Source organism: Taudactylus pleione, unplaced genomic scaffold (genome assembly GCF_031769625.1).
Source record: "Taudactylus pleione unplaced genomic scaffold, aTauple2 ptg000043l, whole genome shotgun sequence".
NCBI classification, from domain to species: domain Eukaryota; kingdom Metazoa; phylum Chordata; class Amphibia; order Anura; family Myobatrachidae; genus Taudactylus; species Taudactylus pleione.
In genome coordinates this window covers 6,329,741-6,356,695 of record NW_028284445.1, presented here as the reverse complement: position 1 = coordinate 6,356,695, position 26,955 = coordinate 6,329,741, and the positions used below count along the sequence as shown (strand labels likewise).

At 43.6% G+C, this 26,955-nt stretch overlaps 1 protein-coding gene across 5 annotated transcripts in view; it reads right to left on the bottom strand.

Moving 5' to 3' along the window:
* DCLK1 (doublecortin like kinase 1) overlaps positions 1 to 26,955 on the bottom strand; it is a 454,917-nt gene that overhangs the window by 6,440 nt on the left and 421,522 nt on the right. For 2 of the 5 annotated variants that reach the window (XM_088460210.1, XM_088460212.1), the window contains one exon: positions 18,467 to 18,540. The exons of the other annotated variants lie outside the window; for them this stretch is intronic. In XM_088460210.1, the coding sequence (XP_088316336.1) occupies positions 18,467 to 18,540 (74 nt within the window). The remainder of the gene's footprint in view (positions 1 to 18,466; positions 18,541 to 26,955) is intronic. 5 annotated transcript variants of the gene reach the window in all.

The following is a 26,955-nucleotide window of genomic DNA, read 5'->3' as shown; positions in this document are numbered from 1 at the left end:
GAGCCACACAATGCAAGCAGCTAATAATCGTTTGTTATAGCTAATAACACTGCTAATTGGCATGTAATTGATTCAGCTGCGTTTGCATTAGCGAATAATAAATATATTTCAGGGGGATGGCTTATTCTATGCGGTTTTCTGTTAATTTTTGATGTAATCTGCACACAACACAAGCGGCCGCAACCATCAGAAGAAAATTAACATACAGCGACTGACAACGATTGACTCGATCGCTAACTGCTATCACTTGTTAGCTAGAGGAGGTGCATTGTTCACGTACGGCGTCACTTTGATTGCGAACAACCGGCCATGCGATTGCTTCCTTTTTCAGCTTCTCTGTCTTTAGGCGTATGACCGAGCGGCTGCTTACGACCGACTCTGAATGAGGCCAGAGTCCAGTAAGACTGTGCTAGCGACGGGTGTGTTTTTGCCACAATTGCATCTAAGCCACAATGCGATGCGAATAGGACGCACCAGCAGATTGTGCAGAGTCATTTGTTATGTGACACTTGTATATCTGTGTGCGACTGAGTCTCTGAACCTTTATACAAAGTGATACAATATAGCGTCCGCAGCTTTCTTCATTCCAAGTTCCGTTGTGCTTCATATACAGATTTAAATGCACACAGATATACAAGTGTCACATATTAAACTAATCAGCCCAGTCTGCTGGTGATCCTAGTCACATCGCCCCCTGAGTGACATCGCAGAGGCATCGGGACACATGTGTCATGTGACTTAAGACGCATTCGCTGTAATAAAAACATTGTCCAAATACATATCAGCATAGCAATTCAACTCTGAATCAGGCCTCTATATATAATATATATATACGTATAGGTGGAGGGACATTGGCATGGTTTAAAATGTTTGCCTTGCTTGGCAAAAATACTTTATAGCACTTAATTCAGCCATTCTCCCACTGTAACATTGCAGGACATCTGTTCCATGAGCCAGCACCTACTGTATTTCTCCTGTAATACAGACCAATCTGAGGGCATCTCCTCCAATCTTGTATTAATCTGCAGTTAATACAGGTTCTATGTATCCTGGTAGACACATAACCAGGTCCACATTGGGTATCGTTTATTTGTTTTTATTACAAATAAATATATATGTTTACATGTTTAGTGTCTGCGCCATATGCATGAAAACAAGGGAACACCCACAGCGGCTAATCCCTGTTATTTTTGGAATGAAATAATGTATTGTGCTGACAGCTGTGAAGAGGACGATTAGTGTCCCCAGTAGAGGAATTAAGTGGTTTATTTTTAAAATAGAGACATTATCACCCGTCTGTTCCTCTTATGTGTTGATATATTTTGTTGTAAACAGATAAGGACACTCTTTATCTGTCACTTATGGTGGCATAGATGTGACAATATGCCCACTGGCGGTCTTTCTTTGCGTAGTTGGAAAATGTTGACTATTCTGTTGAACTATCCCATACATGTTTTAAAAAAAAAAGCGCACACCCCTTACCTTACACATGTGCGACTTTTCCTCAGTTTGGAAAAATGTTTAATTGTCTGACTTTTTACCTTGATAACTGTTTTTATCTTATTCTTTCCTTCCCTACATTAAATAGGACCTGTCACACTAGCAGTAACAGCACAGCACAACTGTGATTTAGTATACAAGGCCTAATTCAGAGGTGTACGGAACTCCGATGTTCATGCACATCTTAGATAGTCTGAGATCAGTGCAGAAGCAGCACTGCACATGTGCAGATCTCATCCTGCAACCTCTCTTGCAGTGCCCTGGATGCCGCAGCCTGACTGACAGGCTGTAAGTGAATACGGGGTGGAGCAGGGGACCATTTCCCTAAATGGAGCCGGGAGTGCCAAGGACGGTGACTGCATCTTCCAACACTGATTTACTGGCCTCAGCAGCGGAGACGAGGCGGTAGAAGGCATTTTTTGCCTGTATAATTTCGCACAGCCGCCGCATACATGTCTCTCTCTGAATCAGGCCCATAGTACACTTTGGAACGCTTATTAATTAAAAGGCCTTGGGCACAAACTTTGTTTTGCGCCAACCGCACAACCGTCATTCCCGTTCCAATTCGGGTATATACGCTATGCACAAGACTGCAATGTCTTATAGCAACTGGCACTGCTGGCTTGCTGTGCGGTGTTGCGCCTGCTATTACATGGTGACAGCAACGCTTGGATAACTGCAGCCACATAATAGCAGACGGGCACTAATACATTGTGCAAAGTAATGATGCACACGTGCCAGGTACGTGCTGCTCAAATACTGCCATAAGCTGTGCACATTGCTAATACTAGAGTTTAATCTTAGGAATAGTTCTCCTGATTATGGAACTAAAAATACCCTGTGCAGCAATCCATGACATCACAGCTCTGTATGCAACGACGATGGAAGAAAACTGCATCTGTGACTTTGCACTACATGCATTGCAGCACTAAGCAGTACCTGGCACTGCACTGTGACACCGACAACAAGTAACTTGGACTCTGGGGGTCATTCAGACCCGCTTGCGAGCGCAGGACGCTTGCAAGCGGGTCGATGTTACCCCAATGCGCATGCGCACGACGGAGGGAGCTCCGTCGTGCGCATGCGCGAGACCCGGCTAGCAACGGGGTAGCCGTCGCTCCGGGTCTCGCACCAAAGGGGGCGTGCTGTCGATGTTGATTGCACGGGGGCGTGGCTGCCAGAAGGAGGCGTTCCCATGGGAACACCTACCGTCTGAAGCCGGCCCCACTGACATCAGTAGTGATGTCAGTGGGAGTGATTTTGGCTCTGATAGAGCCAAAATCACTCCAGGGCTTGCGGCAGCGAGACCCTGCCGCAGGGTCTCCGTCGCAAGCCCGATGGTCGCGATGGTCTTGACCATCGCGACCATCATCATGGACGCTCGCTATAGCTGTGGGTGGTCACCCACAGCTATGCGAGCGTCCAAGAGGCCGCTCCATTTTCATGTGGGAGGGCCCTGATTCAGAGCGAGAGCTCTGGTCAGAGCGTCCGGCTCTGAATCAGGCCCTCTGTTCAGGCAGGAGAAACAAAATTCCCGAAAACAGCCATGTTTTCGTGTTGGTGTTTCACGGACCCCTCTCATGAAAAACGGGGCTAATTGGATACTGGCCTAATGCCGGGTACACACAGAACGATATGCTCCGTGAGCAATATCATTCAGTGTTGTCCCTGCCGGGCTCAATATCGTTCCCAACATTGAGCATACACACTGAACGATATCGTTCAGTGACGTCACCGGCTGCATCCCCAAACTTGCAGGATCTGATGATATCGTCAGATTAGCCTGCAAGTACGGCCGATGAAAGAGATCGTTAACGATCCACGGGAGCGCCCATTGTTAACGATGTCTTGCATACACATGGAACGATATTGAACGGTATGAATGATAACGATATCGTTATCATTCACAATATCATTCCGTGTGTATGCAGCTTAAAAGGTGTCTGTTAGCCAGAGCGACCAGTCTGAAGAAAATTACTCCACAGGTGACCAGGGTGTGCTGTATCTTCTAGACTAGAACTCACAGGTACAGTGTTGTATTAGCAGATGTGTTTGTTTGGGCCTTTTATACTTAATAGAAGCGGCTTGTTTGAAAGTGGGTAAGAAATCTAATCATATCTCAGAACAACCTGATGCATTCTGAGTCGGATGATCTTGGCCATTTCTTTTTGGTGTCAACTGGGTGTACACACAGAACAGAATTGTCTCATGGGGTATCATGGGCATGTAGACAGAGGGGTGCATATGCCAAGAGGAGACCTATTTAAAATGGATCTCTTGCACTGAGCATCTGTAGAAGCAGGGCTGTAACAGGGCACAAATGCGCCCTGTGTTGGCCTCACCCCCTAAGTGTGCAACATTATGATGTTGTGCGCATGATGTCATGACATCGTTCAAAAGGGATTGGCTGGCAGTACCAATAAGGTCAGCGCTGACCGGACACTCTGAGGACGCATGGTCTGCTGCACAGATTGCACAGTGCCCGTCTGAAGCATCCACAGTGCACTCTGGACAGCACTGCACAAGTGATCCTAGCTGCAGGGTGCTGTTCCAGGCACCCTGCTAGCCAGAAAGAAGGGCTGTGGCGCGGCAACAGAGCCATTGCTTCTGTGCGACAGCACCAGTCACACACCCCTGGTTACGTCCCTGGGTAGAAGTGATTCTAGTGATGACGGCTGCGCTAGTGGACAGAAAAAGCAGGGGAGGGAATTAAGAAAATGTGTGGATATTCATGATCAGATGAAAAGGAGGGTGATGATCAATCATCACTGTTCAAATATACGGTGCTGTGTAGACACAGAGAGCAGGGATGCAGGTAGGAAAAAGGAGGGAGGCAGGTTAGAGGAGGGTATGGTGGAGCCGGGAGGAGGATACAGGCAGGTCGGGAAGTGGAGGGAGGTGGAGCTGGGAGGAGGTGGGTCGGGATAAGGAGAAAGGCGGACTGGAGGAGGGGGAGGCAGAGCAGGGAGGACAAAGGTGAAACTGGGAGGAAGACATAGGTGGGCCTGGAAGAGAAGGGAGGTGGGTAGGGAAAAGGAGGCAGGCGGGCTGGAGGAGGGGGAGATGGAGCCGAGAGGAGGATACAGATGGAGCCGAGAGGAGGACACAGGTGGAGCAGGGAAGGGAAGAGAGGCAGGAAGGGAAGAGGAGATAGTTGTGCCAGAGGAGGGGGAGCTGGAAGGAGGACACAGCAAGAGGGGAAAAAGAGGCAGGCTGGCTGGGAGGAGGAGAAGGGAGTCTGGGCTGTGAGTTGAATTTGTAATGATCATTAATATATTATATTATGTGGTATTGGCTGCAATTTAAGCGGCTCCCTCTCCTGGAGAAAGATTTTGGTGTGACAGTGCTTTCAGGTGGCAACTATTTCCATGGGGAGGCGTGCACCAGCTAAAATCATGCCTGGGGCACCAAATTGGTCAGGGCCAGCCCTGAGGTATTAACTTTAAATAAAATTGAACAGGGAATGTGTGTAATTCTGCTATAATAACAAATGTAAAAAAACCTGGCTGTGTGTATAAGTGTATCTGGGTGTATGTACTCTTGACATAAACCTAACGCTAATGGAGCGAGGCCGGATGCGTCTTGTGATGCGCTTGTCTCATCAATGGGTGTAAATATTATATTTTTCTATCATATTTTTTGGGACCGATTTTCAAAGCTTCAAAGCACATTCATCCATCTCAGCCTCAGCTCTGAGTGTGTTCTGCCAACTATAGCAAACTCCATCAACTATCATCTTATTATCCCAACACTGATAATACAAACATATTCTGCAAATCCACTGTTTATCACTATAATAACAATATTTGCAATAACTGAGCGGCACAGAAAGGTAGCTCTGTTATTAGTTGCATTCAATCTCTGTGAGATCCTCCGGAGAGTCATTCACCTCTAGATAAATTGTGCCTATGATCGCTAATACTGAACACAGTGTAAATAAGTTATGTCCCATTTTTATTATAATGGTTGTTTCCAAGACTGTCCATTCTTCAACAACCAAAACACAGCTTAGTGGTGTATGCACTTAATCACACAAAAGCCTGGGATTGAGTTTTGAACAGCAACCTACAGCAGCTGCCTGAAACTTATGGCTGCCGTGTCTGGAAGATTAGACAAGGCTGCATCAGAATGATTTGTTGCAAGAGGCTTAGGGCAAATTCACTAAGCGGTGGGTTTCAAATCCCGGCAGTTTTACGGTGGTTTTGCCACCTGCCGATTTAATAAGACCAAAACCGCTGCAAAACTGCAGAGAAAGCAAACTTTAGAATAGTACAGAATTGAATATCAAAGCACCATCAATGTTTTAGAACATAGATAGAATAGAAACCCCGGATTTATCAAGCAGGGACTTTGAAAACCACCATAAACCCGCCTCCAAACTCGCCCAAACAATAGACCTATCTGTGGCAGGTGAGTTTGGGAGAAGTACTGCACAGATTACTATGCGCCATAGCTGTATGATATGCTTATGTTCACGCAGTTGAGTGATTTTTTGCTACTGTGCATGTGTGAGATGCTCAGGAAATTCTCACTGCACATGAGCTGTAGTTTTACACGGCATTCACAATGTCTCATTGTTCCTGGGCGGATCACTACGATCCATGGGCATTCCTGGGTGGAGTTGGGGAGGTCTGTGGGCATGTTATGGGAGTTCCAGGGGCGAGTCTGAGCTCGCAGCTGCATCCCCAATAGCAGAACCACAGTCTCAGAGGCCATTTTTAGAGTGAAAGTTGACCCGGAATCTGCGCAGCTCAGGACTTACTTGAGGAGTCATTGTGCAACCGATGTTGCGGCAATGGTGGTGTGTTCTCCGTCAGTCTCACACTATTTCAGGTGGTGGGTCTGTTAGCAGGCATTAGCCTATTTTCACAATAGTGTACAACTGTGAATCAGGTCCTATGATCTGTGCAGGGTTTATTAGGTTTAAATGGATAGAAATAGTTGAATTCTTTAAAAAAAAATGTGTGCCCCCTTCCTTTCCAAATCAATAACCAGCCCTGGACGTCTGAGCCTAGCCTGGTATTGGAAAGTAGGGTGGGGGTGTGGGTGGGGGGTTAGAATGGCATGGGGTGCATTTTTTCAGTAACCAGCACCAGGCTAAACCAGCCGGGGGGATAACGCTATAGCATGGAGACACACAGTCATAATGTTAAATAGCCTCAAACTGATCAGCCCAGAGCTGTAATCCCTTGGAAAGTCGGGAGATACCAAAAAATGGGACTGTTCACCAAACCCCTGGTGGCGGTGGGTGCGGGGTCAATGGTTAATAAATAGTTAATATTTTTTTTTTACAGATGACCTACGAGTCCTAGCAAGCCAGACCAGGCATAATGGCACTTGTAGAGTCACAAGTGCCAGCATGCCCTGACATTAAGGGCCTGCTGGTGCTTGTAGTCCGTCTGTAAAAAAATATTTTAACAAATGTAAAATAAAGACAAGAGACACACTCCTAATGTTGTACTAAAAAAAACTTCCCCACACAGCCATCCTTTTCCAATTTAATACTCACAAAATCCTTTGATCAGGTCCTCTTCGGTCCATGTAGGCATCCACGAGTCTTGGCAATAAAACAAACCCGGATAAGTGCTGATTGGCTGAGAGTGCAGCTCCCACGCACTCAGCCAATCAGCGTTTAGCCTTTCATTTCTATTACAGTATCAGCAAGTGACCTTTTATTTTGTTGTGCTCTCTGCAGGGCCAGTCCATATGGTTGGTTTTCTTGCCATGACTCGTGGATATAACAGATAGAAAAGAGTTGGAGGAGCGCTCTAAACACATACACCTTAACCACTCTTTTGAGTTTGTAAATAATAGTATTTATTATACATTATAAAAAATGTATATATAGAATATACACTGATAACAATATAATAGTGGTATCAAACAAATAAAAAGCAGTCTCATATAATAAACGGTATGCGGTCAGGAAGCCGGCGGTCGAAATGCCGACCGCCAGCTTCCCGACTGTGAAATCCCAGCATGGGACTAATGATAGGCATCAAAATCCTGACGCCTATCATTATCTCCACGCCGAAATCCCAACACCCGGCATACCAAACGAAAGTAGCCGCACGGGGGGAGGGTTAGGTTTAGAGGCTCCCGTGGGGACTTTGGGAGGGGAAGGGGTGGTTAGGGTTAGGCACCCCCAGGGGGAGGTTATGGTTAGGCACCCCTCCGGGAGGGTTAGGTTCAGGATACGGGGAAGGGGGGTTAGGTTTAGGGACCCCCGGGGGTGGTTAGGGTTATGTACCCCCCCGGGAGGGTTAGGTTCAGGATACAGGGGAAGGGGGGTTAGGTTTAGGAGGGGGAAAGGGTTAGGGATAGCTTAAATACTTACCCTGTCGAGATCTTCAGTCTTCTGCCTTCCGGCGTGGGTATTAAATCCGCTGGGCTTTAGTCCGGTGGTATGTCATACCGATTCCATAATATACAACTTATGCTATGTCTCCTATATAAATTCAAACACAAAATGTACTATGGATAGGTATAAAAGGACCAACTAAGAATACAAAGTATACTACTTGGCAACAATGTATCTTCTGAGAACTATGTAATAAAAAATGTCCATGGGACTTAAAAACAAACAATTTAAGTCAGTGCCTTTAGATGGAAGGATTATAACTGGAGTCCACCACTGTTACTAATAGTAATGACGTGAATATAGTATGCAGAGCCGTAACTAGACTTTTTTTGTGCCCTGTGCCAGAAAGAGCATTGGCGCCCCCCCCATTTTTGAAAGGGACATAATGCACCCAAAAAAGGGCCATGGGCCATGGCCTCATGGGGAAGGGCCAGGGAAGAGATAGGAGAGACCAGGAGATGCTGGGGATGAAATAAGAGGAAGCTACAAGCAAGAATGATAATAAACAGAAATTTGACAGGCCCAAACAGTGCCCCCTGACCTGTGGTGCCCTGCGTGATGGCACCGGCCGCACTACCCTAGCTACAGCCCTGATAGTGTGTTACTCACGCACAGAAGCTGATAAATATTCCAACAGGTATCAGCCCAGTACATAACAAGAGGAGTCACCAAACCATTAGATGGCAGATCTATTTGCTGAAAACAAAATACATGCTCCGGCAGCGCAGAGGGGCCGCTGCTCCTGCCAGCTGTATACTGGCTGAGTGTGTCAGCTCCACGATCCAACACTCTCCCGACTCAGCTATGGGCAGCCGCGGCCCAGCGGTCGGTGTAGCATGCTATACACTGTACTTGGTAGTGGACCAGCAGCGTGGCTGGACTTTTACAATCGTTGAGGCAGAGATGGGTAAATAACCGCTCAACTGTGTTAAGTGGTATGCAGTCCTGTTAAGCCTTTAGGCTATGATGATATGGTGCTGCCCAACAACTGGCTGCATCCTTAGTAAAAGATCTCCAGTTGGCAGATAGTAAATCCGAGAGTGCAGACATGCACTACGTGCGTGGAACAGGCACTGAGGATTAAAATTGCTTATCCTTAACGTGTTTTTATTACATAGTTCTCAGAAGATACATTGTTGCCAAGTAGGATACTTTGTATTCTTAGTTGGTCCGTTTATAACTATCCATAGCACATTTTGTGTTTGAATTGATATAGGAGACATTGGCCCTCATTCAGAGCCGTTCGCTATTTGCGTTCGTTCGTTCAAAAACAAGGGGTGGCTATTCAAATGAACCGTTCGCTGTTTGCGGTCTGTTCACGCCTCTAGGTCTGGTCTGGTTTTTGGAAAAATACGCCCCCTGGCCGCTCGCATTCCTACGTCATGTCCGCTATTTATTAGATTAATCGAGTACATCGACCAGGGTATGAACTGCTCGCTATTCTTGTGGTTGGTTTTTGCTACCACAATTTTGCGAGCAGTTCTGACTATAAAAAAACCAAGTGACGTGGTCATTGACGCTGCTATATTAATTATGCACACCCATAAAACGCCCGTTTTGACCTTTAAGCACGCCTGCGTTCGGATCTCCACTCCCCGTTTTCAAGCACCTTCCCCTGTTTCCACCCACATACGCCTCATTCTGTCACTCAAAATAGCAGGCACTCGCTATATTGCGTACAAATGATTTTCGGCCGCACTGACTGGTTCGCGCATGCATACTAAAAACCGTACGCATGCGCAGATGTGCGAACATCGCTCGGAACGAGCGTACTGCCGATAGCGAGTGGCTCTGAATGAGGGCCATAGCATATGCTGTTTATTATATGAGACTGCTTTTTATTTGTATGATACCACTATTATATTGTTATCATTTTATATTCTATATATAAATTTTTTAGATTGTATAATAAATACTATTATTTACAAACTCAATAGAGTAGTTAAGGTGTATGTATTTGCAGCGCTCCTCCACCACTTTTCTATGTTATATTCCATTTTTACAGAGTTGTAGCAAGCACTCTCAGGTGGTGAGCAGCAGCTTTCACAAGGAACTAAGGGCCTGATTCAGACCCATTCGTGAGCGCACAGCGCTTGCAAGTGGGTCAATGTTCCCCCACTGCGCATGCGCCGCCTCCGGCGTGCACATGCGTGAGCTCCAGCGAGCGACGGCAGCTCAGTCGCTCTGGGGCTCACTACTAGACGGGGCGGCTGTCGATGTTTATTGACAGCTCACCCCGTTTTGTAGGCGGGAGGAGGGGTGGCCGCACAAACGCAGGCGTTCCCATTGGAATGCCTGCCGTTTGTGGGCGGCCCTACTGACATCACACATGATGTCAGTAGTGGACTTCCTGCTCTATTAGAGCAGGAAGTCTACTCAGGCTTGCGGGAGCTGAAACCCTCCTGCGGGGTCTCAACGCAAGCCCGATGGTCGTGATAATCGTGACCATCGCCAGGCCGCTCACACTAGCTGTGGGTGTTCATCCACAGCTTTGCGAGCGGCCTGGAATCCAAAACCAAAAAAAAACACCCTGATTCAGAGTGAGCGCTCGCAAACAGCGAGTGCCTCTGTATCAGGCCCTAAATCAGTGCTCCCTGGCATCTGGTATAATGATTACATGGACCAAAGAAGACTAAAGTAAGTCATCTAAGTATTTTGTGAGAGAAGTCCTGCGCACGTTATTGATTTGGGAGGGGGGTGGACCCCACACATTTTTCTTTTAATTTTTAACTATGTGCATACTTTTACAAGGACAGTGATCTATGCAGTGCTTGTCTATTGTTTAACTTCAATTCAGCAGTGGTTGTCATTTAAAAACCGCCGGGGATTGACGGCGGCTTCAGTTTAGACAACAGAACCACTGATTTGTAATTGCTGTCAATTTGACATTGAAACCGCTGGCGGGTTCTAAATTACACCAAACACAGTGGCAAACGAAGAATTTCTAGAGGGGGGGTTTCTAAATGCTTGATTTTAGAGTGAGTGTTGCCAGTCCATGAAGAGGGCAGAATTAGTACTTAACCATCTTTAATATGTGTTATACAAAGTGTATTGTGTGTCATAATTCCAGCATATACAGGACCAGGCAATAGGGACATCCTGCCTGACATCAATGTCTTTATTTTAGATGTGGGCATCATTCCAGAGCATTGGAGCAAGTCCGGGGGTCTGGGGGAGCAGCAGAAGAACCTAGCACTGTCCTGGACATATATGTACATATTGGACTCTATAGCAGTACAGTACATCCTAAAAGTGCATTTTTTCCAGATCTCCTATTTGGTGCACAGGTTATTTATTACTGGTTGATATATGTGTTAAAAGATCCACAGGTGGTGCTAATTATTTCATTTGTGTTACTGCACTAGTAAAATTCTATTATATTACTATTTCTAATGTGGTCATGGTGTGGCCTGGGGAGGGGGTTTTCCAGGCAGATGGAACCCCCCCTGTGTTTGCCTATGAAACCCGCTGCGTAATAAGTTTTTTCCTTATTGTTCAAAACAACATATGTGATCTTATGTCAAACAAGCCCTTGCTCCCTGCTTTAACTACATCACATTTACATATACTATCCAGTTAAACTAAGCTCAGTCTATAATTCCCTATTGCAACCTATATACAGTGCTTCTTGAAAGTATTCACAGCGCTTCACTTTTTCCACATTTTGTTATGTTACAGCCTTATTCCAAAATTGAATAAATTCATTTTTGTCCTCAAAATTCTACACACAATTCCCCATAATGACAATGTGTAAAAAGTTTTTTTGAGATTTTTGCAAATTTCATAAAAAAAAAAAACCTAAAAAAAAATCACATGTACATAAGTATTCACAACCTTTGCTCAATACTTTGTTGATGCACCTTTGGCAGCAATTACAGCCTCAGAAGTCTTTTTAAATATAAAAGCTTGGCACACCTATCTTCGGGCAGTTTCGCCCATTCCTCTTTGCAGCACCTCTCAAGCTCCATCAGGTTGGATGGGAAGCGTCGGTGCACAGCCATTTTCATATCTCTCCAGAGATATTCCATCAGATTCAAGTCTGGGCTCTGGCTGGGCCACTCAAGGACATTCACAGAGTTGTCCTAAAGCCTCTCCTTTGATATCTTGGCTGTGTGCTTAGGGTCATTGTCCTGCTGAAAGATGAACCGTCACCCCAGTCTAAGGTCAAGAGCTCTCTGGAGCAGGTTTTCATCCAGGATGTCTCTGTACATTGCTGCATTCATCTTTCCCTCTATCCTGACTAGTCTCCCAGTTCCTGACGCTAAAAACATCCCCACAGCATGATGCTGCCACCACCATGCTTCACTGTAGGGATGGTATTGGCCTGGTGATGAGCGGTGCCTGGTTTCCTCCAAACAGAACGCTTAACATTCATGCCAAAGAGTTCAATCTTTGTCTCAATTTTGTTTCTCATGGTCTGAGAGACCTTTAGGTGCATTTTGGCAAACTCCATGCGGGCGGCCATGTTCTTTTATTAAGGAGTGACTTCCATCTGGCCACTCTAATATACAGGCCTGATTGGTGGATTGCTGCAGAGATGGTTGTCCTCCTGGAAGGTTCTCCTCTCTCCACCGAGGAATGCTGTAACTCTGACAGAGTGACCATCGGGTTCTTGGTCACCTCCCTGACTAGGGCCTTTCTCCCCCGATCGCTCAGTTTAGATGGCCGGCCAACTCTAGGAAGAGTCCTGGTTGTTCCGACCTTTTCCATTTATGGATGATGGAGGCCACTGTGCTCATTGGGACCTTCAAAGCAGCAGATATTTTTCTGTACCCTTCCCCAGATTTGTGCCTCGAGACAATCCTGTCTCGGAGGTCTACAGACAATTCCTTGGACTTCATGCTTGGTTTGTGCTCTGACATGCACTGTCAAGTGTGGGACCTTATATAGACAGGTGTATGCCTTTCAAAATCATGTCCAATCAACTGAATTTACCACTGGTGGACTCCAAATAAGCTGTAGGAACATCTCAAGGATGATCAGTGGAAACAAGATGCACCTGAGCTCAATTTTGTGCTTCAAGGCAAAGGCCGTGAATACTTATGTACATGTGATTTCTTAGTTGTTGTTTTTTTTTATTAAATTTGCAAAAATCTCAAAAAAACTTTTTACACGTTGTCATTATGGGGTATTGTGTGTAGAATTTTGAGGACAAAAATGAATTTATTCCATTTTGGAATAAGGCTGTAACATAACAAAATGTGGAAAAAGTGTAGCGCTGTGAATACTTTCCGGATGCACTGTAGTGAAAGTAACATATTAACACTCATTTATCAGTCCCTACCAGAGGTGTAACTAGGGTGGGGCGAATGGGGCATGTGTCCTGGAAGACGTTGCAGGCCCAGCAGAGCGGGGCTGCCGTCGGCCAGAAGAGTCTTTGCTCTTCCACTTGGATCAGTCACAAGAAAGAGCTGCAGCTCAGCCAATCAAAAGCACCCGGACTGATTTCTGACTTAGTTCCATTGTCAGTAGTGACTCACTGTGTCTGGCCGGAGGAGAGGAGAGGGCACTTCCTCTCATTTCACCTTCGGTTCCTTCTCTCTTAAACATTCCTCTGGCCGGATGTGAAAGCCAGGAGAAGAGCTGTCCTGCCTGTGCCTGCCAGACCTCATGGTGCTTCCCCCACCCGCCGCTCTCATCACATCCACTTCAGTATGCTGCATTCTTCTGTAAGGTAGGCACTACTGTGCGGCTTTATATAAGGGTACTACTATGCAGCTGTGTATAAGGGCACTACTACTATGTGGCTGTGTATAAGGGCACTACTACTATATGGCTATTTATAAGGGGCATTCCTACTCTGCGGCATAACGTGAATAAGGGGCACTACTGAGTGGCACAAATTGAATAGGGACACTACTGTGTGGCATAAATTGAATAGGGGGAACTACTGTGTGGCATAAATTTAATAGGGGGCACTACTGTGTGACGTAATGTGAATAGGGGCACTGCTGTGTGACATAAATTTAACAGGGGGCACTACTGTGTGGTGTCATTTGAATAGGGGGCATTACTGTGTGGCATAATGTGAATTGGGGGCATTATATTACAGTACATATAATCTAACATGGACAGTAGCGGCTCCAGGCACGGGCAAGCCGGTCCGTCGCCCGGAGTGCTACTGTTTCCGGAGGGCGCAGGAAATGCCCACCCTCCCTCCGGCGCTATAGCACATATGTAAGCTTAGAGGGAGGGAGCGGAGGCGGGAAGGGGCGGCAACACAGGACGGTGCTGTGCGCAGCACAGCCTAGCGCCGGCCCTGAACATGGATATGGCTTTATCAATGTATTTTATATGGAACTGACTTTTTCAATGTAAAATAAGAGGGAAATCCAGGAACAGAGCATTTTGTGAATAAGTCATGTTGGGAGGTATGCATTGTTGTGTGACTGGATCATATAACGCACCAAGCACATTTTACCCTTGCAATATGGCTGGTCCAATATGAATTATGTGGGACTTAAGCTCAGGTATTAAACACCTATTATCCTATAGATTGTGTAGTAACCATGCAGGCAGGGCCCTCTTACCCCTCTGTCTGGTATGCAGTCATAAGGCGACATTTACATTGTCAACTGCAGGTCAATAACCGATATCCAAGTGTTTAACACAAAACTAGCCTCTCTCCCCTTGCAGGTTTTTTTCCTTTAGAAATCTTGGTTTTAGCTCTATGTCCCCATATTTACATATTAACAGTGGCTATTGAATCATCTAAACAACTAGGCTCTCATTTTAAGTGGGAAGGAGAATACTATCCTTTTTGTGGCCTTGATGTATCAAGGCAAATATGTAGGGAAGATCAATGCATTCCCATAGTTTTCTCTATATTTGCCTGCTTTTGCTACATGGTAATTACAGTAATTATTACAATGTGATCTGTGTGCCAGCCTTAATTTCCTCCATGGTATAAAATGCTCAGTCACCTCTGAGGTTGTGACGGTCATCCCTGCTACGTTTTTGTACGTTAGTACATAGAATAGAATCCCATGTGACAACCAGTAAATTCTGATCCTGTGAGCTCTGCATATCACTTCGGCTGTAATATTTCTAATCTGGAACAATCCAAAAGCTCCTGTGTCATGTGTGGGTCTAAAATGGTTAATATGGTAAATGCCACTCAGACTTCATAGTCCAATTGCTTCCCGCAGGGCACACTAAACCGTGCTCCGGACTCACTACCACCACATTATTACTTTATATTCACAACTTTTCTAAAACCCAGCTACCGATGGGTTATGGATTCAGTCTGGTTATATGAGAGACCTGGCTTCTACAACCCCCTTTCTACTAATCATGGGCAGTATGTTCTGGGTATGGAAGTCAACTGGGCAGCAAACCTTGACCTTTTTTTTTAAATATGTCATCTACATAGATAGGGCCTTATCCTGAGTTGCACTCGATGGTGCACACAGTTGTCCGATGTTTTAACTGTGCGCATGCATTCCAGTCGCACACAGAGCATGCACAGAGATGCAGAATGGGATCCACCATACTCTCTGTGGAACTCAAAGGGCATTCCAGGGAGGTAACCGGGGAAGGTGGGGGTGGGGGTAATGGGGGTGGGCGTGCCGCTGTAAGCTGCTGCATCCAAAGTCACACAACCGCTTACACAGGAGGCCATACTCGGATGGAGAAACTGCACCTGCCTTAGGGAGATAGGGCTGGTGCAAGTTTCAATGGTGCAACTGGTGGTGCACCTAAAAACTAACCTTAGATGGAAGAGTACTTCCTTCCGCAAGACACTGCAAGTGGGAGTCTCAGAATGAATGAAATTGTCTGGGGCATTAACATAAGACACAGACATGGCTGCGGCAGAATCAGCCTTATACTGTCTCTGGTCAGTATTTTGAGCACTTTATTTAAAGAGTAATGATGTATGTACATTACAAGTATGCCTTTACATTCCTTTTCCTGGGCTGGATACACCACAAATGGGTGCAGGATAAGTCTCCCAGGGAAACCACTGCGTGAAGGGGGGCTTCCAATTGTTGCATGAAGAATTGGCACCACTGCTCTCTTTGAACTGAGCAACTGATTGAGCTGGGTTGCACATGACAGCAGATTCTCAAAACAGCCCTTCAGAGTGTAAATCTCATCAGGTTAAGCGTTCAACTTTTAAATCTCCATTTAGCTCAAACTGGGCATACAAAAGAGCCACCACGGGTTTGCTGGACATGTAGTTACTTTTTAATGTTACAGTAAATTGCTTAAAAAATGTAGATGGATAGGAGAAGGCAACTTGTAATTTAGGTTTATTGGCCCTTTAATATGAATCAGTGTAGGTCAGATGAGAGCAGACTGGCTTTCATCTATGGCACTGACTATATATTGCTTGCTAAGCTGTGGCTCAGAGAGCTCTCTGTTTCCTGTTCATTACATTTAACTAGCTGCCTAATAGCACACTGGGCTGTGTCTTATAATCAAGAGGTAAATCTCATATATGACAACATCATACCTTTAGCATATTGTGCTGGATACTTTATGCATATAAACATTAGTTTTGTGTGCGAGCAAATTAACACAATACCCTGGAGGGCTCTAAAAAGCCATCTGAACAGAATGAAGCCCTGTAATATATAAATGAGGAAAACATATTTGTCCCTTCCCTGAATGAGGCGATGCTGATCCCATTCATGCAATAGCATTCCTGATGGCCACACTAGCAAATATCCAACCATCATTTTTCTTTCAGTTTATACATTGAAATCTCCCACCTACAGCCAAGCTCTGCGGTGTCTGATATACACACCGTCTCATTTCTATACCAGGCAAACCCTTGCATGCTATATTGACTTTATGTGCAAATATAGAAATATAAATCGTATAACTGTACAAAACATACACAAAGCATTAAACTGTTTTTAAGTGTGATAAAAAAATTAAGTATTGCTGGATAATGTATCCAATCCCTGAAGTAAAATACAATTGAACACTTTTAAATAAAAATTCCACCCAAAACATAAAAGAATAAAGTAAAATAATAGTTTTGGTAGTATTAAATAAGACACATAAAATAGCAAATGTTAATTACCTCTGCTCCAATGAACTGTTGGGTTCCTGATGCATCAAATGGCCCTGAATAGGAGATGCTCCCTATAGTTCACACTAAGGCCACCATATACCTAGGGATGGATTGCCGGATCCTGTGATGGGATCGGAAACACCAATCTGCCGGTCAGAAATGATGACCAGTGGACCTCGATGTTCCGCGATCCGTTGGAGGATCAGTGAAATTCTCCATGTTATATTTCACAAATTTACAAATCATGATCATATTTTCATCGTGATCGGCAAATCAGTGAAATCCAACATGTTGGATTTCACCGATCCTGCAACCGGCATCTCAGGATCACAGGAACATGGGGCGATCCATCGCTAGTATTTGGGGCCTTTACCTCCAGGGTTGGCAAGAACTATCTGACTGATTGCTGGATCCTGCGATGGGATCGGAAATGACGATCCGCCAGTTGAAGATGCCGACCGGCGACCATCGATGTTTCGCGATCTGTCTGAGGTTTGGTGAAATTCTCCATGTTAAATTTTACCGATTTGCTAATCACGATCATATTTTGATTGTGATCGGCAAATCAGTGAAATCCAACATGTTGGCCCAATCTGCAACCCGACATCTCTGCATCACGGTGATCTGTCACTGGTGTATGGGGGCTATTACCTATATTCCCATACATGTACTGTAACTGAAATCATAGGGACGAAGCACTTTCTTTGCTATTTTATGTCACCCAATTCCACCTAAAACAATTTAACGTTGTTTGGCATCAGCCTTACATATACATTGTCCCCTGGTTTGATTGTATTTTCTCTGTTTATCATCATCTACAGCATATATATGGTGCCATAAATTTCTGCAGCATGAGACAATCCAATGCAGAATGCAAAACACAACTATTAATAAGTACTTAGTAAAAAATAAAATACAAAAAAAATCGGAATTAAAGTACACTTGTATTAACAGAGGTTTAAATGTACAAAAAATAACAGACTTGCAATATAAAACGTAACTAAAAATCTATTCAGACAAACAGCACAGAGAACCAGACAATAAACATTATACCATAACACAACGGTATTGATGTGACAGATGTTCAATGCATCATTGTGTTATGCATTGTTAGTTGTCGGGGGTTTAAGGTTAGGGTTTTGTTCGGTGTGGTTTAAAACTACAGTGTATAACGGTATACCAAATAATGGAGCACATTCAGATGATATATGCAGAAGGCACTGCGTATGTGCTTTTTAATTTGAAATTTGAACTGCGGATAGCTTTGATCAGACAGGTATATATATTTTTTTTCCTTCAAATTATAATACAGAATTTGTATATATACTGGCTTTTAAACCACAGGAAAGATTCAGCACATGTGATGAAAAAAGCCGGCCATGTCAGCGTGAATAATGGACGGAAGGGGATGGAGGAGGCGGTTGCAAGATCTGAACAAAGACTGAGATTAAACTCATAAAGCGGCATATGGACTGGGTATAAAAAATAAAAAAGCATGTTTATCCACTGGAGGGACTGGTTAATGGAGACTGCCAGCACGTTGCCATGGAAACACTGACTGTTGGCGCTCAACCATCTCATACCTTATCCAATACATTCCTGGCTGTTGGTAGTAGTCCAAAGACCCTGATCTCTTGATGGAAAAACCGTGGTCCAGCTGAGATGAAAGAAATTGGGGCAACTCAGTGGATCATCATTTTTGCTAGAAAGACTATATTTCCACATGACCCTTTTATACAGTATAGCAGAGCTCCCGATCTAGTCCCTTCTGTGACGAACATAAATCCACGAGCCCCCACTGAAGGCTTTAGTTAACCTGTAACTGTCTACTTACTGCATAACGTCATTCTTACAGTAATACTTAACAAATAAATATTGCCTCTGGTTTTTATTGCCGCATTTGTGTATGCTCTGTATTAACCGTATTACCTTTATACCTACCAGTAAATGTCACCAAAATGTGCCATGCAGGAGAATAAGTTATTTAACATGTAGCTCAGTAGTATATATAGGTGGGATCTCTTTATAAGTAACCTGTTATCCAGAAATTTTTGAAAACCACCAAGGAAATTTTGGCTTCTGCTCTGTGATAATGTCATATACCGAGATGTGGTCATCACCAAGCGCTTAGTCCAACAGGTACAGTGAGGAGTGCTGGTAAATCTAATTAGGCAGAGAATGCTATGGACGGTGTCTTCTCACATGTAATTTAATGTATTTTAAGCACAGTGATCCATATGATTATACTTATAGTCTACCTATTATTTCATCCTACTTTGGATTTCTTATTTTTCTTCTTCAATTCACAATTCAAGATATATTATTGTATTTTCTGACACACTCATATAACATTGTGATTGTATTCTATTACACTGAATGTTATTACTACTATATGTCCTCAATCCAAAATCCCACCACAATACCTAAACTCATGTCATTTTACTATGCATCAATAAAATAAGTAATAATGGCCTACAAATAATAGACTGAACTCCATTTATTTCAGCCAAAAATATATATGAAATTGTTGTTTTGTTTTTTTCCTTAGGGGTCATGCAGGGCTAGTGACCCTGACACCACTTTACAAAAATACCCAAAGACACACATTGAAATTCAGGTTTTGCTCACTATTATTTATCAAGGTACCCAGCAGCTTCCATATCAGAAATGTATCCCTGGATTTAATGGTGCTTATTTGTGAATTCTAAAATATATACAAATGTTCCTGTATTGTGATAATGATGCCTTTTTACAGAATAGATTAAATAGAAGTATGTAATATAATATAACAAATAGGCTGCATTCATGTGATTAACCCTATACAGGGCATTGCTAATCCAGTGTCAATCAAAAGGTTAATAGAAATTGTAGTTCTTTGTCTAGGCAGCAGCATGTGCTATGACGGTTTCATGCTGCCACCTACTGGCCAAATACGCTATAAGCCTTAACATTTAACTCAGAAAGTTATGATTCTCTTTAGTTCGCTTTACAGGGTACAAATCTGCAAGAAAGATCTGTCTTGGATCTCCCCTGACTGTCAGCACTGATAGATGCAGTGTCTACTAGATCTAACACTGGCTGAGAGATCAGATATAAATAGTAAATATCTGAGATGGGCTCTCTTGGTTAAAATTTTTTTTTTAAAATAAATAAATAAATATATATATATATATATATATATATATATATATAAAAATAACACTAATATATAAGCTAAGCAAACTTTTAGAATAAAAAAATATAAAATAAGGAAACCTGCTTTTTGTCTAGGTCCTATAGCTCCGTTATACCTTACATTGTATACACGTTTTTGGTATCCCTATACTGGTGAAACCTAGCCAATTAAATGATGATGCAGGATTGGGTTCAAGTAACTACGGGGAGAATCATGTACAGTAATATGTTTTTGCTATATAAACCTTTTTTAACCTATGCAATTAACCTAAAATATCAATTTCACCAAAAGAGAGCACAACGTAGTACATATCTGTGAAATGTGATCTAGTGGCAAACATATAATCTCCGTACTGGTCATGAAGAGGTTAAATCCACAACAAAAAAAAGTTTTACTTTATAAGTGAAACTCCTAAACTAAGTGTGGTTGTATCACTGAAATACTCAAATGTGGAATAATACTCAAGGGACACTATCATGATGTATAGTATGTGTATACACATATATACCTGAGCTATAAGGAAGACATTATTATTTTATCAATTTTATTAATGTTTGCACAAAAGACTAGAAGCCTATTGTTATATTGGTGATAGCTTCAGCTGTTATCATGATGTTCTTTACCCTCAGCATTGAACAATTTATACAGTGATCCATAAATTATCATCTCCAGATAGATCCATGTTTTATTTATACCTAAGAGGCCCATTTATCAATAATTACATACTCTGCGATCTGTGTGCAATATTAGCACCCAAAATCGCATTGCATTATGTGATAATAGTAATACCGCCCGAGTGTATTAAATAGCACATGCAGGGGCTCACAAAGGAAGAACCTTCTCTCGGTAAATTTGGCAAAGTGTAGCTGGCTAACGCCATCTCCAGCGTTATTTGCGGGGACCAAACTCCGGAATGCTTTGCCCATTCCAACTGTAAACCTTGCAGCATTGCAGAGCTTGGTAAATCTGACAGCATTGCATCCCCAATAAAAACTATGGGAGTTGCGGCAGCTGTCGGAAATGGAGGAACATCGCCAGGTATCGTAGATATCTGCTACGATCCCTCCATAGTACATCTGGGGGATACTTAATGTTTGCGGGTGTCCCCCGAAAATGGGTGTTTTCAGGAAATATGCCTAATGATAAATAGGCCCCTAAGGCTGGTTGACTAGAGCAAGACCGAACATTATGTAAGACCTGACATCAGTTGCAATGGTCTGGTATAGTGAGGCTTAGTAAGCGGACCTGACCATTGAGATCCAAAGGCACAATAAGGGGTAGATTTACTAAAGCTTCTAAAACAGACAAGTGGTGATGTTGCCCATAACAACCAATCAGATTCTAGCTATCATATCTCGATTGCACTCTAGAAAATTGTACACAGATTCTGATTGGTTGCTACAGCGAACATCACCACTTGTCTGTTTTAGAAGCTTTAGTCATATAACCCTAATGGTGCATACACACGATCAGATTTTTCCTTCAGATATGAACGATAACGATTTAAAAATCGTTCAGTCATTCATATCTGAAGGAAAATCGTTCATATCTGACATGCCTGAACGATGGACGATCAACGATGCGCCTTCCCGTTTGTCAGATAACGATATCTGACATCTAATGGGTTTGCAGTCAGACTTGGACGATTCCATTCATTTTAATGTAGTCAAAAATCGTTCAATCGTTCAAATCGTTCAAAACGTTCAAAACTTTGGTAAAATCGTTCAAATCGTTTAATCGTTCAGTCGTTCATCTGACAAATCTGACAAGTCTGACAAATCTGACCGTGTGTACGCTCCATAAGAGAGAGAGAAAAGCATTACCTTGGTGTTTTCATTTACTATATTGTTGATTTCAGATCACTGCCTTATATTTAAATGAAAGAACATGTTTTATATTATGGGTTCCTTAAAATATAATGTAATGGAGAGAAATGGAAGTTGACAATATGGGTCTGATTGAGAGTTGGTAGCAAAGCAGAAACACAGGAACAACTTTGTACCTGGGCAAATACTGGCTGCTGGTGCATGTAGCCCACAGACACTGGACGGCTTCATTTGTACACTGTAATTTAGGGGGTGCAGCTAGGATACGCCCCTCCCAACTGCTGCACATTTTAAAATCCCCCACATGCAGAGCCACATGGTTTTGCCATGATGTCAAATTTAAATGACTTATTTTTTTCTTTGCTCCCAACTCTGAATCAACCCTATATGTTCTACAGCTTCATTTATCATTCTAAGACCGCTTTGCACTTTACCGTGCTGTTTGGGTGCAGTAAGCCGCCACCATCTGAAGATATAAGATATAAAATAACTTTCTGAAAATATAAGAGATGGTTCATTTGTTTTCCAAGCTGTGATGTTTCCTTTCAGCCGAGCTGACAACCTCACATAACCTACACAGACTCTTTCCATTAGTGCTCTCCTCAGCGAAGCCTGTCCACAGAACGGTACATCAGGCAATATGATACTATGTGTTGCATACAGATCTGAAATCAATTAATGTGTCTGCTGAAATAGTAAGACAAGAACTGAAAACTACACCAAGTAAAGGGTTTGTATCATCAATTAACAGAATTGCATGTAAATATATACACAGACTTACAATATATTGTTTTCTTTCTGTATCATCCCACAATTATGTGTCCTCCATATTGTATTCTTAGGGCTTAAGGGTTTACTCAGCACCGCAAAGCATCGCCGGTTTGGGAGGCGCCACACGCAACTCAGCCAGGGGCAGATTCAGGGGGGAAGACAATCAGTGCGATCACCCCCCGTAACACTTCTTACCTGCCCACTACCACTGGTCGCTATATAGACTGAGAGCAGCAGTAGTCTCCTCTCTTTCCCTGCGAAATGTGCAACTGACTCGAGCCCCCGCAGTGCCCATCCAACAAGCCTGGGCCTGGCCAAAGAGTACTCTACCCCCTCTCTACGCCTCTGCCTCTATGCCATGGATGGGGAACCTCAGGGGCCGTTTGGTCTAGCCCTCTGAGCTTTTTTCTGCTAGCCTCATCTGGCTAGCAGGCTGCCTAGAATGGCGCCCTGTGGACAGAATCTATGCAGCAGTAGCGTTGCATGGAGCATCCTTAGGACGCTTCAGACAGTCACACCGCTGCCCTTACAGCTCCCCGGAGCATCCTCAGGATGCTCTGGGCATTGCTGTAATCACCGGCGATTGTGGCCCCGCCCCCATGTGATGTCACAAATAATGTTCTATATATCAAAATGGCCCTCGGCAGAGAAAAGGTTCCCCACCCCTGCTCTACGCCAATGTTAGCAGGACTAATGGTGCTCATCCGCATAACCAGAGATGGCCAGTCTGGTTAGCACATTAAAACTAGATCATGCTGAGCTACTAGTAAACCTAAAATACCTAATATCAAAAGCCACTCTGTAATATAAACACGCGCTGTTGTGGGGTCTATTGACTCTAATTCATTCACTTGAGTTGGATGTAGGTACATCGAAGAGGCCTTACCACAATGCAAATGCTCTTGACTCCAGATGTAAATCTTAGTGGATATAGTGTCATTGGAATCAATGGGTTCAATTCCCATTCCGTGTATGAGCTTTTACTTGCAGAAAAAAAAAAAAAGAGTCCCTGATAATGTTACACTGGATGTGCAGTGTAAATAGGAAAAATAATTGTGACCCATTAGAGATAATACTAATTATTTGCTTTTAATCTACGATTCTTGGTAGGAGTGTAGTTTGCACCAAGAATATAAAGCGTCATACTAGGAGATGAATATTCAGTTTAGTATTACTTGCTAAGTAATATTAGTCAATTTGGCTTACATTAGACAAACATAAAGTAACAAGCACGGCCATTTTGAGAACCATCTCATCCAATCAAAATCCGATCCAACTGGATTAGAATCAATTAAATAGGAAAATGTGCAAATGTATCAACCAACTAGAAGATAAGCCTCCATAAAGGCATTCCAGGTCTTGCTCATTCAATTGTAGCATAAGCACCTATTTGGCAGATGTGTGCAGTTGAAATGGCGATGTATGGGAGCCTGGAGGGTAATAAAGCTGCCCATACCTGGGTACAATCCCGGTGACAGGCCTCACCTCTCACATGTGTATGATATAACCGGAGGTGGTCAGGCCAGGTCACTTCTGTATTACAAAAGGGCTTGTTAGTGCAGTCAGAAGGTGACCACATGCATAGGTCAACAGATTCCATCTTAAGGTGGGTACACACTATGTCGTCCCATCCCGCGGATCAGAAAGACATATCGGATACATTGTCAGGTGTGTACCCATGATATGCGCGCTCCCACAGGTCGTTAGCATGACACGTCCCTCCCCTCCGTTGAACCCGGCATCAGCTAGAGATGCTGGGCTGCGACTTTAACTGCACATGAATTGATTTTATACACGTACATAGTCACAGATGAAGCACATCGGAGCCCTTCTTATAAAGATTGAGGGGGTCATTCAGACCCGGTCGTTAGTGCCGATGCGCTCAGACCGGGTCGATGGCCCCCCACAGAGCATTGTGCTCATGCGTGAAACCCGCTACGACCGACAGCGCTGGTCGTAGCGGGTCTCGATCCAAAGGGGGCGAGCTGTCGATGTTGATTGACAGCTCGCCCCGTTTGGAAGACGGGCCTGGGGGGTGGCAGCCCAAACGGAGGCATTCCCATGGGAACGCCTACCGTTTGGGGGAGGCCCCACTGACATCACTAGTGATGTCAGTGGAGAGCTACCGGCTCTGACAGAGCCAGAAGCGCTCCGGGGCTTACGACAAGGGAGACCCTACCCTAGGGTCTCATCGTAAGACCCGATGGTCGCGATGGTCTCTGACCATCGCGACCATCACCGGAGCGGTCGTTAGAGCTGTGGGTGTTAACCCACAGCCTAACAACCGCAACAGAGGCGGGCGGTCAGGATGCAAGTGGCCGCCCAGTTTCTAAGCGACCGCTTGCATCCTCCGACCGCCTCTGAATGAGGCCCTGAGTCTCAGTCACACACAGATGTACGAATGTCGCACATCAAATTGATCAGGACAAGCTAGCATTGCGGTTTTGTTGCTCCCACTTGTTTTATTTATGCAAATAAGATGCACATTTTGAGTGAGAAAGATCCTCGGTGCAGATCCAGGGCAGAAAGGAAGGTGTAATGGCTAGCATTACTGCCTCACAGCACTGAGGTCGTGGGTTCAATTCCCATCACGACCCCGCTAATTGGGTCCTGGCAAAAAGAAAATTAACCCTAGTGTGTATGTGTGCATGAACATGTGGTAGGGAACGTAGATTGTAAGCTCCACTGGGGCAGGGACTGGTGTAAATGGCTAAAATATTGTCGGTGAAGCCCTACGGAATATGTGTGCACTATATAAATAACTGGTAATAATTAAAAAACAAATCTGTACCAGGCAAATGGCCAATCACATTAATTTTGATATTAAAGACCAAGGGAGAGATGTACTAAGCCTTGAAGAGTGATAAAGAGGAGAGTGATAAAGTACCAACCAATCAGCTCCTAACTGTCATTTTACAGGCTGTGTTTGAAAAATGGCAGCTAGGTGCGGATTGAATGGAACCTTATCACTTTCCAATTTATCACTTTTCAAGGCTTAGTACATCTCCCCCCATGTAGTAAAACTTGCTCATATGCAATACAAAACTTCACAGGAATGTCTATGAGAGTGATTATTAATATATAGCAAACTATGTGAATAATTATGAGAAGTACATCAGCGTCCTGCAGTATGTTGTCCTTTAGTGACCCAAAGTTCAGATCGTGTACTTAGATCAGTAAAACTGGGACTTAATTTAATTAAAATATAATATAATGTAATAACAGTAGAAAAAAAATTAATATACAGTGGCCTGTATTGGGGCAATATATTAAATGAGAACTCTACTCACAGTAATAAAATTATAGTAACCCACCCCCAACTAGCAGAAAAGCTCTCTTTCCATATCTAGTAGCTATTAATGCAAATAGGCTGACTGTGTTGAAATGTGTTAGTGAGTAAGTGGAAACCAGTTTACATATGCTTTTAAAATAAACTAAACAATCAGTTAGCATAAATTGCCATTTAATCAGTCTTGCATGTATGAATACTATAGATTAGTGGATTTCAACTCCAGTCCTCAATTGCTTCCAACAGATCATGTTTTCAGGATTTTTTCCTGTGGAAACAAGTAGAATAATCACTGACCCAGCAAAATTCTGTAGATTAACCCACTTGTGCGTTATAATATCTATTGTTCATGTCGCAGTTACCATTTTATTTCATGACTATATATTACCTTTTTTTTTTAACATGGGTGGTCTTGATTTCCATTAGTGTTTCATGACATTGATTTTTTTTACTTAATCCTAAACTATTAATATATTATTCATTGGCAAATAAAATCATTTATTTTACAACTAAGTGTGTCCCATATATATGTATACATGTTCTTGCAAATCATTTTTTTTACTGGAGAGCTGCACTCACAGTGCCTGTTGTCGCCACCTTGTGGGCAGTGTAAGCCCCCACTGCCATGGTTACTGAGAGACTGCTTTGTGGGCCTGATGATGTCATCCAGGTAAGCAGACTAGAGTAACAATCACATTTCTGCAATTTGATGTTGGGTGCAATAGATGCAAAGACTATGGACCTCATTCAGAGTCGGTCGAAGCGGCCGCACGGTCGTACGGAAAAAGGGGCCGGATATGCAAATGATTCCCTCGCAAGTTGCGTCCCTAAGTTCGGATCGGTAGTTGGCCGACCAAGGGAAGGAAGCGGTCGGAAATCAAAAAACTACGCCCCCTTCTCGTACGCATTGCACGTCATCTCCGGGCATATAAGGATTAATCACGACCATCGGGAACCATCGGCACTGGTCGTAAAGCTTAAGGTTGACCATACCCTCTCTTAAGCTCTACG